Raw genomic sequence first — 18689 nt, 5'->3', positions numbered from 1 at the left:
CAATCTCCTGCTCCTCGGACGCTGCCTGACCAGCTGTGCTTTTCCAGCACCACACTCTCAAATATTAATCCAGAAACTCAGCTAATGTTGTGGGGACCCGGGTCCAAATTCCACCATAGCAGATGAAGAATTTAAATTCAATTTTTAAAACATCTGGAATTAAGAGTCTCCTGATGACCGTGAAACCATTGTTGATTGTGGGAAAAGCCCATCTGGCTCACAACTGTGGCAATTTGATCATCTTCACTTGGTCTGACCTACAGGTGACTCCAGAGTCACAGCAATGTGGTTGACTCTCAACCGGTCTCTGAAATGACCTAGTAAGCTATTCAGTTGTATCAATCACTCCAAAGTGAATTTGTGGTGGATATGGAAGGATCCCTTGGGGCCTTGGAGGGAAGTAAATAGGGAGGTGTGGGCGCAAGTTTTGCATTTCTTGCAGTTGTACGGAAAAGTGCCGGGAGTGGAGGTTGGGTTAGTGGGGGGTGTGGACCTGATGAGGGAGTCACAGAGGGAGTGGTCTTTTCGGAACACTGATAGGGGAGGGGAGGGAAATATATCCCTGGTGGTGGGGTCCGTTTGGAGGTGGCGGAAATGACGACGGATGATACTATGTATATGGAGGTTGGTGGGGTGGTAGGTGAGGACCAGTGGGGTTCTGTCCTGGTGGCGATTGGAGGGGCAGGGCTCAAGGGTGGAGGAGCTTCAACTAAGGGAACAGCTCTTTCTATCCACTCTGTCCATGCCTCTCATGATTTTATAAGCCTCTCTCAGGTTCCTTCTTGCCCATCTCTGCTATGAACACAGAATGATAAAGTTGGCAGCTTCAAGAAATCTTCAACAACTACCAGGATTTCTCTGTAATGTCACACTTCACATGTATATCAGTATTTGAACCCAGCCAACACAAAGGACAAGTGGACTAGATGTCTACCTTAGTCAGTTCTGAACAAGGGGAATCACTGAAATACCTTACGATTTAAGTCATACCAATGAAATGTGACTTTCAGTCACGAAGCACAATAAGATTTGGGTTAAGATGTTAAAACGCACCTTGTGAGCCGAGTAGCTAGGCCTGAATCTCTCATAGGAATGAAACTGCTGATTTGTTAAAATCAGCTGTAATTATACAGTTTTGATATCTTTCCTCAGTCTACTACCCACAACCTCCATCATCTAGGAGGACAAAGGCCACAGACACATGGGAACAACTTCACATATAAGTTTCTTTCCAAACCACACACTATTTTGATTTGGAGCTATACCACCATTCCTTCAGTGACATTATATCCTAGAAGCATAGTTATATAATTCTAATCTTCAAATTGTGTGAATCAATGCTGGTACCTCTGATTTTAAATAATTAGTAACTTCTTTCCTTCCCTTACTCTTCCTTTCTTCCTTGAACGTATGTATATCGATGTGTCATGAACCATTCTCTGGTTTAGGGGAAAGAGACCAATGACTATTTTTAAAAGTGAAAACAAAATAAAAAGAACTTAAAACCAACTCTTATGAAAATAAGAGTACAGTAAAACTAATTCAGTTCACTTCTTGCTTTATCTATGACAGTCTATAATTATAAGAATAAAAGAAAGCAATCTGCTAAAATTGTAAGTAATAATCTCTGCCTTAATATGTATCCAGAGATTTACTTTAAACATTATAATTAATTAGGTTTACAAGTTTGTCATTATTACCTCAACACATGATGACAGGTTGGAAAAATGATCAAGAATTGGTAAGGGTAGTCCAAGCTTCTTTTCAGTATTATTCAGTGTATAATTCACTTCTACAATAATTGCAGAGACACAATCCATTGTGCAATGCTGAAATTAAAGAAAGGTATTTGTTAATCGAGTATTAATCCATTTTAGGGACATTCTATTTCATAGCAGAAGTCAAATGATGCAATGTAAAATATTTCCCTTTGAAATTACCACATTTAGTTTATTTGCACAGGTCCCTTTAATTTTCTTTTAATTCAATAGATGTCACAGATCATAGAAAGATTATCAAATCTCTATTGTGCATTAGGAGGCCATTTAGCCCACCGAGTCTGCACTAATCCTCTGAAGAGAATCCCACCCAGATACAGCCTCCCTCTTAACCCCGCATTTACCATTGGTAGCCCACCCAGCCTGCACATCCCTGGACACTATGGAGCAACTAAGTATGGCCAATTCACGTATACTGTATATCTTTGGACTTTGGAAGGAGACTAGAGTACCCGGAAGAAATTGATGCAGACACGGGGAGAACATGTAAACTCCACACAGACACAGTCACCTGAGAAAGGAATTAAATCTGGGCACCTGGTGCTGTGAGACAGCAGTGCTAACCACTGAGCCACCGTGCCACCCTCAAAATTTAAATTCCATTAGCCCCCCTGGTGGGATTATAAGCAGAGGCTGAAAAGTCTAACATTTAATATCCATCCAGAACTGCCCTCTAAAAGGTGCTGATGAGCTGCCTTCTTGAACTGTTAAAGTCTTTGGGATGGAAGTAGAGATTTCTAGGATTTAGACCCAGCAGCACTGAAGAAAAAGTAGTATAGCTCCCAATCAAAATAGTTGTGTGGCTTGGTGTTCGAATGTGTCCGTGGCCTTCGTCCTCCTAGGTGGTAAATGTTATGGGCTTGTAAGTTGCTTTCGAAAGAGGTTTAATGAACTGTTGCAGGGCCTCTTGTAGAAGGTTCACACTGCTGCCACTGAATTTTGGTGATAGAGAGAGAGAGTATTGAAGGTGGAGAATGGGGAAATCAATTATGCTAGTTTTATTTATGTTATCATTCCTTTTTGATTTTGTAGCAATTTTGTACGACTGAGAATTGAGTGGTTTGCTAAGTAATTTATGGGGAAATTTCGAACTTGCTGTTTGACCTGATGCTATGAGACTACACAGTGTCTGCAATCGAATTCCTTCCCGACTATATAGCATTATGCCACCACTTCTAATAGCTACGTTACTGGAAGTGATACAATGTCACATGAAATAGCAGTCACCTCGGCTAGTTAAGCCTGTAATGGGCAGATCATGTAGCAAAATTAAAAATACGTGCCCATGTGTTTAACCTCTGTGCTTTCCCTCAGCTTTGTTTGTATTAATTTAAAATAAAATACAAACAGTGATTCATTTCAGCAGTGCCATATCCTGAAGACATAATGAAAGATTCTGAATTGTTATTTTAAAAAATATTATACTTTCTAAAAGTTTTTTTTAGAATAGACAATTGTTCAACTTAATATGCTTACTAACTACAAATATGCTTTCCAGAGTCAAAGGCATGAATCAATCTCCCTGAATTTCACAATTTTAAATTATGTAGACATACTAGTCAAACCTACACAAAAGAACTTTAGACCATGCATATCCACAGCTGTGTTGGATTTGGGAGAAAGCCATTGAAATGCATTATACTTGAGATGGTACTAATGACCTCACAGTATTTGCTACAACACACAGTGGCTTTTGATGAGGAATAGCAAAATTATCTCATCAGCAGAACAAGCTGATCCAGGAAATCCAGTCACGTGAAAAAAATCTATACTTTTGGAATTGCTTTAATTAGACCACTTTGATTTTTTTCTTAAACTATTTTTTATATCAGACAGACAACAAAAAACAGACATAGCGACATTGTCCCTCTAGCCTTGATCTCTATTTCATCTGAAAAGTAAACAGTGTAAAAGAATCATATTTTTGTGCCTTGAACTGCATCCATATGTATCTAATCTGCTACAAAGTAGTCTTGTGAGTTCTTGTAGTCTGGCCAACTACAAGAACTCACTAAACACTGACTTAGAGGACACCGATTCATTTGATTTTAAGTCATTTGGAATTGTAAATTCTTTCCTTTACCACTGATCATCTTTTGTTTCTTCTTTGCTGATGCTGTATCTACCAATGTGTCATGACTGCCATCACCCTAGGTTTCTGAATGCATCAATAAACCTTACTTTGTTTTAACCCTATAGAATCTGCTGTGTGTCACTTTTGAATTAGATTTCATAAACAGGTAGTTTGCAGAAACATACCACTGCCTATTTAAAAAAGGAAAAGAAATAAAATAAGACATATATTTTAAAATTCACATTTATTACAGCAAGATGAGGAGGACCATAAGATAATTAAATTCACCTTGCTCTTGTCCATGACAGTAGGAAGAATGAACTCAGTCATAAAAAAAAGATACTGTTCTAAAGAGTTGTAGGATCAGAGGATCTCAGGTATATGTGCACAAATCATTGAAGTTATTAGGGCTGGTAGAGAAACCTGTCCTGAATCACACAGGTTACTGAAGTGCAGGAAGTATAAAAGCATTGAAGTTATGGTAAACCTAAATAAAACGCTGGTTCAGCCTCAGCTAGAGTACTGTGTCCAATTCTGGACATCACACTTTAGAAAAGGTGTGAAGGTATTGAAATGGGAGCAAAGAAGGTTCATGAGAATGTTTAAGGGATGAGGAACTTTAGTAATGTTGATACACTGGAGAAGCTGGGAATTTTCTCCATGGAGAAGAGTAGATTAAAAGGGGATTTGATAAAGTTTCCATCATACCTGCACAATGAGTGAATAGTTTTTACAGACATCTAATGAGATTCTGACATAATCAGATATAGAGTCAGGAGTTCCATCGTTCATTGCAAATGTCACTCTTTTAGTCTTCTGCTTTGTATCCAGATTAATGGTGTAATTCACATATGAATTTTTCAAATCTGTAAAGTGCACAGAATAAAATAAGTGCATGGAATAAAACAACAAAAGCACATTAATAATGAAAATCTAACTCTTTCCAGTTTCCTGTCCATTTGATTTGATTCCATTGCTACTTCTTTTGACCTTCATTTGCAATTAAGACACTGTTACAACGCTGTGGTGTTTTTCTATAACTGTAGCCCTGGCATCTTGGATCTATGGGATAAAAGTAACTCTCCAAGGAAATGTTTCTGAGCGTCTGTCTTTGCCTAAAATTCTAGATAAGTTTTCTTTAACCTGTCTGGATAAACACACATCAATTCCTATTTGATACTTTCCTTTCTTACTTAGATTATTTCAAGGTTACATAAATTCTTATTTGAAAGTGGCAGGGCTATCTCAGAGCTTAGTTGGAATTTAAAATACCAAACAACAAACAAGGGAGCAAACAAATATGGATATAAGATAGCCAGCCTCATAAAACCAGAGCTCTCTTTTTCAGTTGATAAAATGCCAGAAACTCTAAGGACATAATTTTTGTGAATGTGCGATGCAGGTGTGAAGGGGTGTGATATATATATATATATATATAATATCTACTAGTATTTGCACTTTTGAATTTTGAACTAATGGTATATGGATTTTCTGTGTGTCTTCAGAGGTTTAATTATGAACTTGTGAGTATTTTTGTAGACATGGTATTTTCTTTTAAAACATGATAGAAACACTTCCTGAAAAGTAATGGGATATTGTTTACATTGTGAGAGTTTATAGACAGTAGGAGATAGTGAGGACTGCAGATACTGGAGAAGTCAGAGTTAATAAAGTGTAGCACATGGAAAAAGAATAGCTGGTCAGGCAGCATCTGAGGAATAAGAGAGTCGATGAAGGCTTAACCCTTCATCAGGAACAGAGAGGGAGAAGGGGGCTGAGAAATAAATAGGGGTTGGGGCTGGGGGAAAAGGTAGTTGGGATGGCGATAGGTGAGTGAAGGTAGATGATAATTGTGATAGGTCAGTGGGAAGTGTGGAGCAGGGACATGGGAAAGAAGATGGACAGATAGGTCAGGTCATGAAGTTGGAGCTAAGTTGGAGGGTTGGATGTGGGATGGAGTAGGGGAGGGGAGATTTCGAAACTGATGAACTCAATGTTGAAGCCATGTGGTTTTAGGCTCCTGAGGTGGAAGATGAGATATTCCACCTCCAGTTTGTGGGTGGCCTTGTTTAGGCAGTGGGAGGAGGCCTGGAATGCACATGGAATGGGGGAAGTGGAAGGGGAAGTTGAAATGGATGGCTACAGGAAGGTGGGGTTGGTTGGTATGGACGGATCAGAGATGTTCCCTGAAACATTCCACATGTTTGCGCTTGGTCTCTCCGACGTGGAGGAGACTACATCGAGAGCAACAGTTACAGTAAATGAGGTTCGAGGATACGCAAGTAAATCTCTACTGGATTTGGAATGATTTTGTGGAGTCTTGGATGGAGGTGAGGGTGAAGTTTTTGAACCACTTATGATGGCAGGGAAAGGTGCCTGGTGTGGTGAGGAGGTTGGTGGGGAATGTGGATTTAACAAAGGAATCACAGAAGGAATGGTCCCGATGGAATGCAGATAGGTTTAGGGAGGGAAATATACTTTTGGTGGTGGAGTCTGACTGTAGATGGTGAAAATGGTGGAGACTGATATGCTGAATTTGGAGATTGGTGGGATGGAATGTGAGGACCAGGGGATTTTATCCTTGTTGCGGTTGGGCAGTTGGGTTTGAGGGCAGAGGTGTGGGAAGTGGTGGAAATGTGATTGAGAGCATTGTTGACAACGGAGAGGAGAAATTACAGTCCTGGAAGTAGGAGGACATCTGGGATGTCCTGGAGTGGAACCGCTCATCCTGGGAGCAGACATGGCAGAGGTAGAGGAATTTGGAATAAGGAATCGCGTTTTTACAGGAGGGGGTGTGGGACTGTTGTAGTCAAAGTAGCTGTGGGAGTCAGTGGATTTGAAGTAGATATCGGAGACGGAGATGAAGAGGTCCAGGAATGGGAGGGAGGTATCACAGATGGTCCAGGTGAATTTGAGGAGAAAGTGAGGTCTGCAGGTGCTGGAGATCAGAGTTGAAAGTATGGTGCTGGCAAAGCAGAGCCGGTCAGACAGCATCCAAGGAGCAGGGCGATGTTTCGGACATAAGCCTTTCATCAAGAATGAGGCTTGTGAGCCAAGGGTGCTGAGAGATAAATGAGAATGGGGTGGGACTGGGGGGTAAGGTAGCTGAGAGTGCGATAGGTAGATGAAGGTGGGGGTGAAGGTGATAGGTCAGAGAGGAGGGTGGAGCAGATATGTGGGAAGGAGGATGGCCAGATAGTACAGGTCAAGAGGGCGGTGCCAAGTTGGAAGGTTGGATCTGGGAGAAGGTGGGGGGAGGGGAAATGAGGAAACTGATGAAATCCACATTGATCCCATGTGGTTGGAGGGTCCCAAGACGGAAGATGAAGCATTCGTCCACCAGGCAGTGGGTGGTAAGGATTTGGTGATGGGGCAGTGACAAGAAAGTCGCGGAGGGAATGGTCCTTACGGAACACAGATAGAAGTGGGGAGGAAAATACATCACCGGTGGTGGGGTCTGTTTGTAGAGTGGCTGAAGGGCTTCAGGGCAGAGGAGACAACCTGGGTGGTGCAGGTAGAGTCTCACTGAGATCTTTGTACAGAGAGGAGAAGTCCTTCAAGATCGGCACCCTTGGTGAATTTGAGGTCAGGGTGGAAGGTGCTGGTGCAGTGGATGAACTGTTCCAGCTCCTTGTGGTAGCACAAGGCAGCACTGATACAGTCACTGATGAAGCAGAGGATAAGGTGGAGGATGGTGCCTGTGGAATAGGGACTGTTCCACCAAGCCTATGAAGTTTATAGACAAAACAAAGAAAATAATGTAGTGCATTGGCTTTCAGAGAAGAGATTCTGTAACCTTATTTCGGCTGAAGTTAACACTTGTAGCTTGGAAGGAAAGTATTTTAGTTTCAGTTTAGAGCAAGATTAGATTAGATTTCCTACAGTGTGGAAATAAGTTCAACAAGTCCACACAGACCCTCGAAGAGTAACCCATCCAGACCCATTTCCCTCTGACTAATGCACCTAATACTATGGACAATCTAGCACGGCCAATTCACCTGACCTAGGTGAAAGTGAGAACTCTGGTGATCAGAGTCTAGATTAGAGTGATGCTGGAAAAGCACAAGCAGGCCAGGCAGCATCCGCGGACAGGAAAATCGACGTTACGGGCAGGAGCCCTTCATCAGGAATTCCGAAATGTCAATTTTCCTGCTCCTCAGATGCTGCCTGATCTGTTGTGCTTTTCCAGCACCACTCTAGTTCACCTGACCTGCACGTCTTTGGATTGTGGGAAGAAACCCGAAGGAAACCGACGCATACACAGGGAGAATTTGCAAACTCCACACAGACAGTCACCCAAGGTGGGAATTGAACCTGGGTCCCTGGAGCTATGAAGCAGCAGTGCTAGCCACTGTGCTGCCCTATGCAGAAACTTTAGCTGAAGCTGGATATGTAGAACAGTTGCAGAAAGTGAGGTAGTTTTAGGACTGTTATTAAAAAGGTCACTTCAGTATAAGGAGTTTAGTTCAAACATTCCTGACCAGAGTGTTTGGTTAAAACCCTGGAAGGGTTACTTGAAGCAGAGGATGTCTAAGCTCAGTTGCATGAAGGTTCCAATAAGAACAAACAATCAATATTTTCCATTCCTTTCAATGGTCAGTGCCTTTTAGACAGTGTCCTCCGCTCCTTTCAAACAATTATTTCCTTTCAAATAGTTAATGTCCTCAAATAGTTTCTGATGTAATTTCCTTCTCTAAGATTTCTAAGATCTCCTTTTCTCATCTGATTTTGTAAGTGCCTCTTGCCTGTCGCATTCATGAAAATAGTTGCTAGAATATTCTGGATTATGAAAATGATATTGAATTTTTTTAAAACTGGCAGCTAAATATGATTCAGTTTCAAGCCTATAACTGAGAGAATGACAACAACAAACCTACCAAATCTGTTGAAACTTGTTCGAAAATGTTACTTTTATCTGCCTGGTAAGCTATCTATACAAGTGATTGATTTTTAAAGGGATAGCAGCAGCAGCCAAGTTCATTTCACCATATGTGGCTCTGGTACTGAGAAGGGGAGGAAAATAAGCAGCAGGGCTATACTGATAGGGGGTCAATAGTAAAGGTACAGACAGGGACTTCTGCAGTCAAAGATGTGAATCCAGGCTGGTATCAGGGTCAAAAATGTCACTGAGGGGCTGCAGGACATTCTGGAGCAAGAGGGTGCACTGCCAATGGTCATAGTACACATTTGTAGATCAAATGAATGCATAGTTGGAGAAATGGTGTACCAGGGAGGGATTTAGATAGCTGAGACATTGGGGACATTTTTGGGGAAGGTGAGACCTGTACAAGCCTGACAGGTTACATTTTAACTTTCTCCACGCCAGTCCAATACCAGCACTTCTAAATCAAGGTTACATCTGGGCAGACCTGGTACAAACATCCTCATGTTTGTTAGTTGTTTTGGAGAGGTTTTAAACTAGAATAGCAGGGGGATGGAAACTAAACAGGAGGCTTAGATGGGTTAGATTCAGATCAGGAAATGGGAAGTAGGACAATAGTGATGTCGTCGGCAAGCCCAAAGAAAAGAAACAAGGATTAAAAAGTCTCCAGCAAAGGAAATTGAGAGGGCTGAGCTGGTTACACTTCAAGGTATATTACAAACAACTGAGGGTACAGATAAACACAAGGCAGAACAATATCTTTGCTATCATGGAAATTTGGCAAATGGAGGAACCTGGATATAGATTTTCCATGCAGAATAGAGTGGGTGACAAAAAAAGGAAGGGGACATAGAATATTAGTTAAAAAGTTAATTACAGTTGTGAGAAGGGATGATATACTAAATAGGTTAACAAATGAAGCTTTATGAGTTGAGCTTAGGAATAAAAAAAAGGCAGTTACATTGCTAAGAGTATACTACACATCCCCAAATACTAAGAGGGAAATAGAAGAACATGGAGACAAATTTTGGCCTGTAGGAATAATAGGCTAATAATTGTAGGAGACTTTAATTATCCCAATATCAACTGGGGTTTCAAACATTATAAAGGGCCATCATTGGTGAAGATTTATGCACGGAATCCAGGACTTTTTAAAAAAACATGTGATGAGCCCGAAAATGAGAGATGCAATTTTGGATTTAGTTTTGTGAAATGAAGATGGGCAAGTAAGTGAAGTGACAATTGGCAACTATATCAGGGATAGTGACCACAAATCAGTTAGATTCATTATTATTATGGAAATAGGCAGAGATAGGAGCAGACTGTATAGGAAAGTACTTAATTGGGGGAGAGGGAATTACAATGCTATTTAGGCAGGAACAGGGGCACCTAACTAGCAAGCAACAATTTGATTTCAGAAAGTCAACATGGTTTCGTCAAGGGTAGGTCGTGTCTCACAAACCTCAGTTGAGTATTTTGAGAAAGTGACCAAGCATGTAGGTGAGGGTAGGGCAGTTGACGTGGCATACATGTACTTCAGTAAAGCCTTTCAAAAAGTTCCACATGGTAGGCTGTTGGAGAAAATGCAGAGGCATGGAATTGAGAGTGATTTAGTAGTTTGGATTAGAAACTGGCTTTATGAAAGAAAGCAGCGTGTGATGGTTGATGGAAAATATTCAGCCTGGAGTCCAGTTACTAGTGGCGTGCCATAAGGATCTGTTTTGGGATCGCTACTGTTTGTCATTTTTATAAATTACTGAGACGCAGACACAAGTGGATGGATTAGTAAATTTGGTCGGTGGAGTAGTGGACAGTTTGGAAGAATGTTACAGGTTGCAGGGGGACTTAGATAAACTGCAAAATTAGGCTGAGAGGTGGCAAATGAAGTTCAATGCAGCTAACTGAGGTGATGCATTTTGGGAAGAATAACAGGAAGGCAAAGCACTGGGTCAATGGAAAGATTCTTGGTAGTGTGGATTTGCAGAGGGATCTTGGAGTCCATGTGCATAGATCCCTGAAAGTTGCCACCCAGGTGGATAGTGCTGTTAAGAAGGCATACGGTGTGTTAGGTTTCATTGGTAGAGGGATTGAGTTCTAGAACAGCAATATCATGCTGCAACTAAAAATAAATGCTACTGCACTAGGAATATTGTATACAGTTCTGGTCGTCACATTTTGGAAGGATGTGAAAGCATTGGAAAAGGTGCAGAGGAGATTTACCAGGATGTTGCCCAGTCTGGAGGGAATGTCTTATGAGGAAAGGCTGAGAGACTTGAGTCTGTTCTCATTGGAAAGAAGAAGGCTAAGAGGGGATTTGATAGAGACATACAAGATGATCAGAGGATTAGATAGGGTAGACAGTGAAAGTCTTTTTCCTAGGATAATGGCATCAGCTTGTACGAGGGGGCATAACTACAAATTGAGGGGTGATATAGATTTAAGACAGACAGCAGAGGCATTACGCAGAGTGTGGTAAGGGTGTGGAATGCTCTACCTGCTAATGTAGTCAACTCAGCCACATTAGGGAGATTTAAACAATCCTTGGATAAGCACATGGATGATTTTGGGAGAGTGTAGGGGGACGAGCTGAGAATAATTCACAGGTCGGCACAACATTGAGGGCCAAAGGGCCTGTTCTGCGCTGTATTGTTCTATGTTCTATGTTCTAAACTGGGAACACATGTTACCAGGGAAATGCACAACAGAAATGTGGAGGTTGTTTCGGATTCACCTGCTGGTTACGCTGGACAGGTTTGTCCCACTGAGGCAAGGAAGGGATGGTAGGTTGAAAGAACCTTGGATGACAAGGGATGTTGAACATTTAGTCAAGAGGAAGAAGGAAGCTGACTTAAGGTTGCGAACACAAGGATCGATAGGGCTTTAGAGGGTTACAAGGTGACCAGGAAGGAACTGAAGAATGGACTTAGGAGAGCAAGAAGGGAGCATGAAGAAACTTTTAGCGGGTATGACTAAGGAAAACCCCAAGGTGTTCTACACGTATGTGAGGAACATGAGGATGGCCGGAGTAAGGGGAAGGTCAATTAGGGATAGTGGAGGGAACTTGTGCCTGGAGTTGGAGGAAGCAGGTAAGGTCCTTAATGAATACTTTGTTTCAGTATTCACTACTGAGAGGGACCTTGACATTTCTGAGGACAGCGTGAAACAGACTGATATGCTAGAACAGATTAATGTTAGGAAGGAGGATACGTTGAAAAGTTTAAAAAACATAAGGATAAATAAATCCCCTGGGCCGGATGGGATATACCCAAGATTACCACAGGAATTGAGGGAAGAGATTGCTGTGTCTTTGGCAATGGTCTTTCCATCATCGCTGTCTACTGGAGTAGTACCAGATGATTGGAGGGTGGCAAATGTTATTCCCTTGTTCAACAAAGGATATACATATAATCCCGGCAATTACAGACCAGTCAGTCTTAAATCAGTGATGGGCAAATTATTGGAGAGGATTCTGAGAGACAGGATTTATGATTACTTGGAAAACCACAGCTTGATTAAATGGCTTTGTGAGAGGCAGGTCATGCCTCACAAACCTTACTGAAATCTTTGAGGATGTGACAAAATACATTGACAAAGGTAGAGCTGTGGATGTAGTGTATATTGATCTTAGCAAGCCGTTTGATAAGTTTCTGTCTGGATACACAATTGGTTGGCCCATAGAAGACATTGGGAGGTGGTAGATGGAATGTATTCAGCCTGGACATGGTGACCAGTGGTGTTTTGCAGGGATTGGTTCTGGGACCTCTGCTCTTTGTGATTTTTATAAATGACTTGGATGAGGTAGTGGAAGAGTGGGTTAGTATGTTTGCCAATGACATAAAGGTTGGTAGAGTTGTGAATAGTGTGGAAGGCTGTTGAAAATTGACAGGATGAAAAACTGGGCTGATAAGTGGAAGATGAAGTTCAACCTGGAAAAATGTGAAGTCATTCACTTTGGAAGGTTGAATTTGAATGGAGAATATAGGGTTAAAGGCAGGATTCTTGGCAGTGTGGAGGTACAGAAGGAGCTTGGGAGCCATGTTGCCACCCAGGTTGATAGATTGTTAATGCGGCATACAGTGTGTTGGCTTTCATGAGTAGGGGGATCGAGTTTAAGAGCTGCAAGGTTAAACTGCAGCTCTAGAGAGTGTTGGTTAAACCACACTTGGAATATTGTGTTCAGTTCTGGTCGCCTCATTATAGAAAAGATGTGGAAGATATAGAGAGGGTGCAGAGGAGATTTACCAGGCTGCTGCCTAGACTGGAGGACATGTCTTATAAAGAAAGGTTAAGGGAGCTAGGTCTTTTCTCATTGGAGCAAAGAAGGATGAAGGTGATTTTATAGAGGTGTACAAGATGTTGTAAGACATAGATAGGGTAGATAGACAGAAACCTTTTCCCATGGCAGAAATGTCCATCACGAGGGGGCATAATTTTAAGGTAATTGGAGGAAGGTTAGGAGAGATGTCAGAGGTAGATTCTTTAGTCAGAGAGTGGTGGAATGCACTACCAGCAGTGGTAATAGAGTCAGCTATATTAGGGACTTTTAAGCTACTCTTGGATAGGAACATGAAAGTTAGTACAATGTAGGGTATGTAGGTTAGTCTGATCTTAGGGTGGGATAAAAGGTTGGCACAACATTGAGGACCGAAGGGCCTGTACAGTGCTGTACTGTTCTACATTCTATGTTCTGTATCAGGAGTAAAAGTTTTAAATTGGGGAAAGGCAAGTTTTAAAAAATGAGAAGTGTTTTGGCTGAGGTGGACTGGACAGGATGCTAATGGATAAATTGGTGGTAAACCGGGAGAGGCACTAACAAGTGGGATTCTTAGGACACAAAGCAGACATGTTCCCTCCAAAATTAAGAATGCTACTGTCAAATTGAAACCCCCATGGTTGACTAGAAAACTACAGGGAAGATTAAACAGAAAAAGAAAGCTTATGGTAGTCACATAAAATATTGCTGATAGCCAAGGGAAGTACTGAAAGTATAGGGATCAAGTTAAAAAAGAAATAAAGAAAAATGAGAGTGCACACAAAAATATTAGCAAGCAAGATGAAGGAAGATGTTTCACCAATATATAAAGAGCAAAAGGATTGGTAATGAAAATGTGGGACCTACCAGAGATAAAGAAGGGAACTTATGTGAAGAAGCAGAGGATATGGGAAGAATTTTAAATGAATTTTTGATCTCTATATTCTCAAAGAAAAGGGATGATGTGGATATAATAAGCCAAGAAGAGCAGTGTGAAATATTGCACAAAATAATCATAATGAGAGAGGATTATTTTCCAATCTTCACTAGACACAGGTGAGGAGCTGGATGATTGGAGGAATGCAAATGTTGTTCTGTTGTTTAAGATTAGATTAGGGTACAAAAAAAATGCGAAACAATTTTAGGCTAGTTAGTCTTATTTGCTGGTGGGCAAATTGTTAGAGTCAATTCTGAGAGACCAGATAAACTCAGATAATCAGATAGAAATGCATGGATTAATCAGGGATAGTCAGCATTGCTTTGTTAATGGAAGGTCATACCTTACAAATTTGACTGAATTATTTGAGTAAGTGACAAGGAGGATTCATGAAGGTAGTACAGTGGATGTTGTCGACATGGATTTTAGTAAGGCATTTCACAATGGAAGACTGATCAAAAAAGTAGAAGTTCATGGGATACAGGCTAATGTGTTCAATTGGATCCAAAGTTGGCTTAAGATCAGGAAACCAAAGGCAATGATTGATGGCTGCCCTTGTGAATGGAAAGCTATGTTTAGTAGCATCCGATAGAGGATGGCAGAGAGACTTGTCTGAGGAGCATTCTGGGAGACATTGGCTCAGTCACCATAACTGATCAGCAGGTTAAAGAAGAACACCCACTGGTGATAAGATGAAGGTAGAGCATCCAATACAGAGGAACCTTGGTTATCTGAATATCAATTATCTGAATCTGGTACGCAAACACCAAGTGTCACTACATACTGAGGTTCTACCTGTCCCTGGTGTTGCGAAGGATGGGCCTGGCCCCGCTGCCGCGGAGTGCTCAGAGTAGTTGGACCATTCCGTATCACCTGTCCTTTGTGGAGAAGTTTATGAAGAAAAACACCTTTAACCACAAGTCCATCAGGAAGTGGTCAGCACGTAGTGTCCTTGAGACCCTTCGGGAAAAGGAGAGGGTGGATCCTACCGAGCGGTTTCCTGAGCAGACTGTCAAAGTCATTTGGCAGAATGCCTCATTGCCAGAACTTTCCAACAAGCACCAAGACATGGCTTGGCTAGTGTTGAGAAGGGCTCTGCTTGTGAGATCCTTTATGCACGCCCAGACTCTCAGCCGCACCGCACGCTGCCCTCAAAGCGGCTGCGGGGGGACGAGACTGTCACACACCTCCTTCTGGAATGTGCCTATGCAGAAGAAGTCTGGAGAGGAATGCAGTGGTGTTTGTCGAGGTTCGTCCCAAGCAGCGCCGTGACACGGGACTCCGTGCTCTACCCCAGGATGCACGGAGGCGAACATTAACTGCGCCTGGAGGATCATCAACTCGGTGAAGGACGCTCTCTGGGCGGTCCAAAACCTGTTGATCTTCCAGCTGAAGGAGTTGACCCTGACTGAGTGTTGCAGACTGGCACATTCCAAGGTCCAGGACTATGTGTTGAGGGACGCGCTGAAGCTTAGGGCAGCTGCCGCAAAGGCGCGGTGGGGAAAGACCACCATGTAACATCTGCCTGCCTCAGAAGAACAGGGGGCCCACGCAGTCATTTGGGCTCCGCTGATGCCTCAGCTAAATATATGGACATATGATTGATAAACGTACAAACCTGTTTCTATGAATGATAAATTCTGATCTCTGTATGCAAATGTTTACGTATATATGGCATGACCAACTGTACAGACCATCAAATTAATTTATGAATAAAGTATATTTTTGAAATTAAAAAAATCAATTATCTGAATGGACCAGCCGCTATCTCTGGATGAGCTGACCAAGGCCCTCGAGTCCTTTGAAAAGAATAAAACTCCTGGAAGTGACAGCTGACTAGTTGAGTTCTATTCTTCTCTCTGGGACTTGATTGGCCAGGACCTACTAGAGGTGTATATCAGTATGCTTCTGGCAGTTACCATGAGCAAATCCATGAGGAAAGGCATTATCACCCTCACCTTCAAGCAGAAGAGGGAGAGGGAGGAAATTCGAAATTGACAACCAATCTCGCTGCTAAATGTAAATTACAAAATCATGTGAAAGGTTATCGCCAACCGGATCAGGTCCGCTCTGGGATCAGTGATTCACCCTGACCAAACTTGCGCTGTACCGGGCAGGAAGATCACTGACAATCTTACACGTGCAGGACAGGGGGGTGGACATCTGGCTCATCAGCCTGGACCAGGAGAAAGCCTTTGACAGGATATTGCATGCGTACATGAGAGACATTCTCTCCAAAATTGCCTTTGGGGAGTGAATCTGCAATTCGATCTGACTGCTCTACACTAACGTTGTCAGTGCAGTCTCAATCAATGGGTGGGAATTAGACAGCTTTCCAGTCAGATCTGGAGTCAGGCAGGGCTGCCCTCTCTCTACTGCCTTGTTTCTGTGCTGCGTAGTCATTTGCCGAATCCATCAAGAAGGATGCGAGCCTGAGAGGGGTGACAATTCCTGGCAGCAGGGGCCTACAGGTTAAGACCTCCCTGTAATGGATGATGTTGCTGTTTTCTGCGCGGATGCGCTGTCCGTGCATAGACTTATGTGCATCTGTGACCAATTTGAACAGGCCTCAGGGACCAAGGCAAGAGCGAGGCCATGCTCTTTGGGAACTGGGCCGACCAATCCTCTAACCCCTTCACCGTCAGGACTGAGCACCTGAAGGTGCTGGCTATTTGGTTTGGTTTGGAGGGGCTGGGGTGTGCACCAAGTCTTAGGAGGAGCGTATCATTAACGTAAGGTAGATAGTGGGCAGATGGGAGCAACGGTCGCTCTCCATCATGGGTTAAACCTGGTGATCAGGTATGATGTACTTGCAATGTTTTTTGTGGCACAGGTCTGGACTATTCCCCAAAACTGCACTGCAGCAGTCACCCAGGCCATCTTCCACTTCATGTGGAGATCAAAGATGGACCGTGTCCGAAGGGACACAAATTTAAAGATCTGGGCAAAGGGAAAAAAAAACACACATCCCCAATGCCACCTCACCCTGATGGCCACCTTTTTATGTGGCTGCATCAAGCTGTGCATGTATCCCTGGTACACAAACACCAAGTGTCACCACGTACTGAGGTTCTACCTGTCCCTGGAGTTGCAAAGGATGGGCCTGGCCTCGCTGCCGCGGAATGCACCATATCACCTGTCCTACATGCAGAAATTTATGAAGAAAAACCCCTTTGACCACAAAACCATCAGGAAGTTATCAGCACATAGTGTCCACGAGACCTTTCGGGAAAAGGAGAGGGCGGATCCTGTTGAGCAGTTCCCTGGGCAGACTGCCAAAGTCATTTGGCAGAACACCTCAGCACGAGAACTTTCAAAAAAGCACCAAGATATGGCTTGGCTGGTGATGAGAAGGTCTCTGCCCGAGATCCTTCATGCATGCCCGACTCTCTGTGCCTTTGGAGGGGGTGAGACTGTCACACACCTCCTTTTGGAATGCGCCAGTGCAAAGGAAGTCTAGAGAGCAATGTAATGGGGTTTGTTGAGGTTTGTCCCAAGCAGCTCCGTGGCACAGGACTCTGTGATCTACAGTCTGTTCCCCGGGACGCACACTGAGATGAACATCAATTGTGCCTGGAGGATCATCAACTTGGTGAAAGACGCTCTTTGGTCTGCATGAAACCTGTTGGTCTTCCAGCTGAAGGAGTTGACCCCAACTGAGTGTTGCAGACTGGCACATTCCAAGGTCCAGGACTATGTGCTGAGGGACGCGCTGAAGCTTGGGGCAGCTGCTGCCAAGGCGCAGTGGAGAAAGACTACTGTATAAGGTCTGCCTGCTGAAGAAAGAAGTGGGGGATGCACTCAGTATTTGGGCTCAGCTAAACACCAGGAGGCTGGATGGTTAACATGTAGACTTGTAAATACAAATGACTCAGTCTGCTCTCTGTATGTAAAGACATGTATACATATGAATGGCATCACCAATTGTACAGCTACCAGAAGATTTCTATGAATAAAGTAAATTTTTGAAATAAAAAAATTATCCGAAGAATATCTCAATGTTAGGATAGAAACATTACATCAAAGAGGTGTTTCTAACACTGATCACGTCTTTTGTTTAAAATGATTAAAAATGAACTCAGCTTACTGAAATGCTGCCGAGAACAGTCCTGGACATCGAGGGGAGACCAGGCACTGTCTCCAAATGACTGTTCTCTCTCTCACTCACACACAGACCCCACGCTTTCCCTCAACCCACCTTCCACAGATAATCTCTCCAACATTGTCCTCTACAGGGCAAAGGTGGAACTTGTCAAAAAGTTGCAGTACAAAGGTGTGTGTGTGTATGTAAATACACAAGTACACCCCCTGAAAGCAGCAGCAGTCTTACTGTTGGTGTCCAGCTCGGCTGCCTCAGAGAGGGGGTGGGAGAAACAGGGACGGGGCGGCCAGGTCAGACAGGGGGCATGGCGTACGGTGGGTGGGCCAGCTGGGTCGGGGGGGTGCATGGTGGCTGGGGGCGAGTTTGGACAGGGTTGGGGGGGGTGGGGAGGCAGATCAGGGACGGGGGTGCGGAAGGTGGGTGGGGATGAATGGGGGGTGGGGGGGGGGGGGGGGAGGGTTGGATGGCGTTGTGGGGTAGATGGGGGGGTGGGGCTCACGTATGGTGTGCTACTGCCTAGTCTCCTGAATGGGGAGTGGACATAGCAAGTGCTCGCTCTGTCAATGTAATTGAACTGATGGGGCAGGGTAGGGAGGAGGCTTCAGCAATGCTCTAAGTCCATTAACACAAAAACAAACCCTGAGACAGAGGGGGAGCCAGGCAG

At 43.2% G+C, this 18689-nt stretch overlaps 1 protein-coding gene across 1 annotated transcript in view; it reads right to left on the bottom strand.

Annotated features, from left to right (window-relative positions):
* The window catches only part of LOC140491253 (integrin alpha-E-like), a 344341-nt gene that overhangs the window by 137745 nt on the left and 187907 nt on the right, over positions 1-18689 (bottom strand). The window contains exons 21-22 of the mRNA XM_072589219.1: positions 4561-4718; positions 1701-1829 (exon numbers count right to left, since the gene is read on the bottom strand). Coding sequence (XP_072445320.1) covers positions 1701-1829; positions 4561-4718 — 287 coding nt within the window. The remainder of the gene's footprint in view (positions 1-1700; positions 1830-4560; positions 4719-18689) is intronic.

This window comes from Chiloscyllium punctatum, chromosome 19 (assembly GCF_047496795.1).
Source record: "Chiloscyllium punctatum isolate Juve2018m chromosome 19, sChiPun1.3, whole genome shotgun sequence".
NCBI classification, from domain to species: domain Eukaryota; kingdom Metazoa; phylum Chordata; class Chondrichthyes; order Orectolobiformes; family Hemiscylliidae; genus Chiloscyllium; species Chiloscyllium punctatum.
This window is presented reverse-complemented; position numbering and strand designations above follow the sequence as displayed.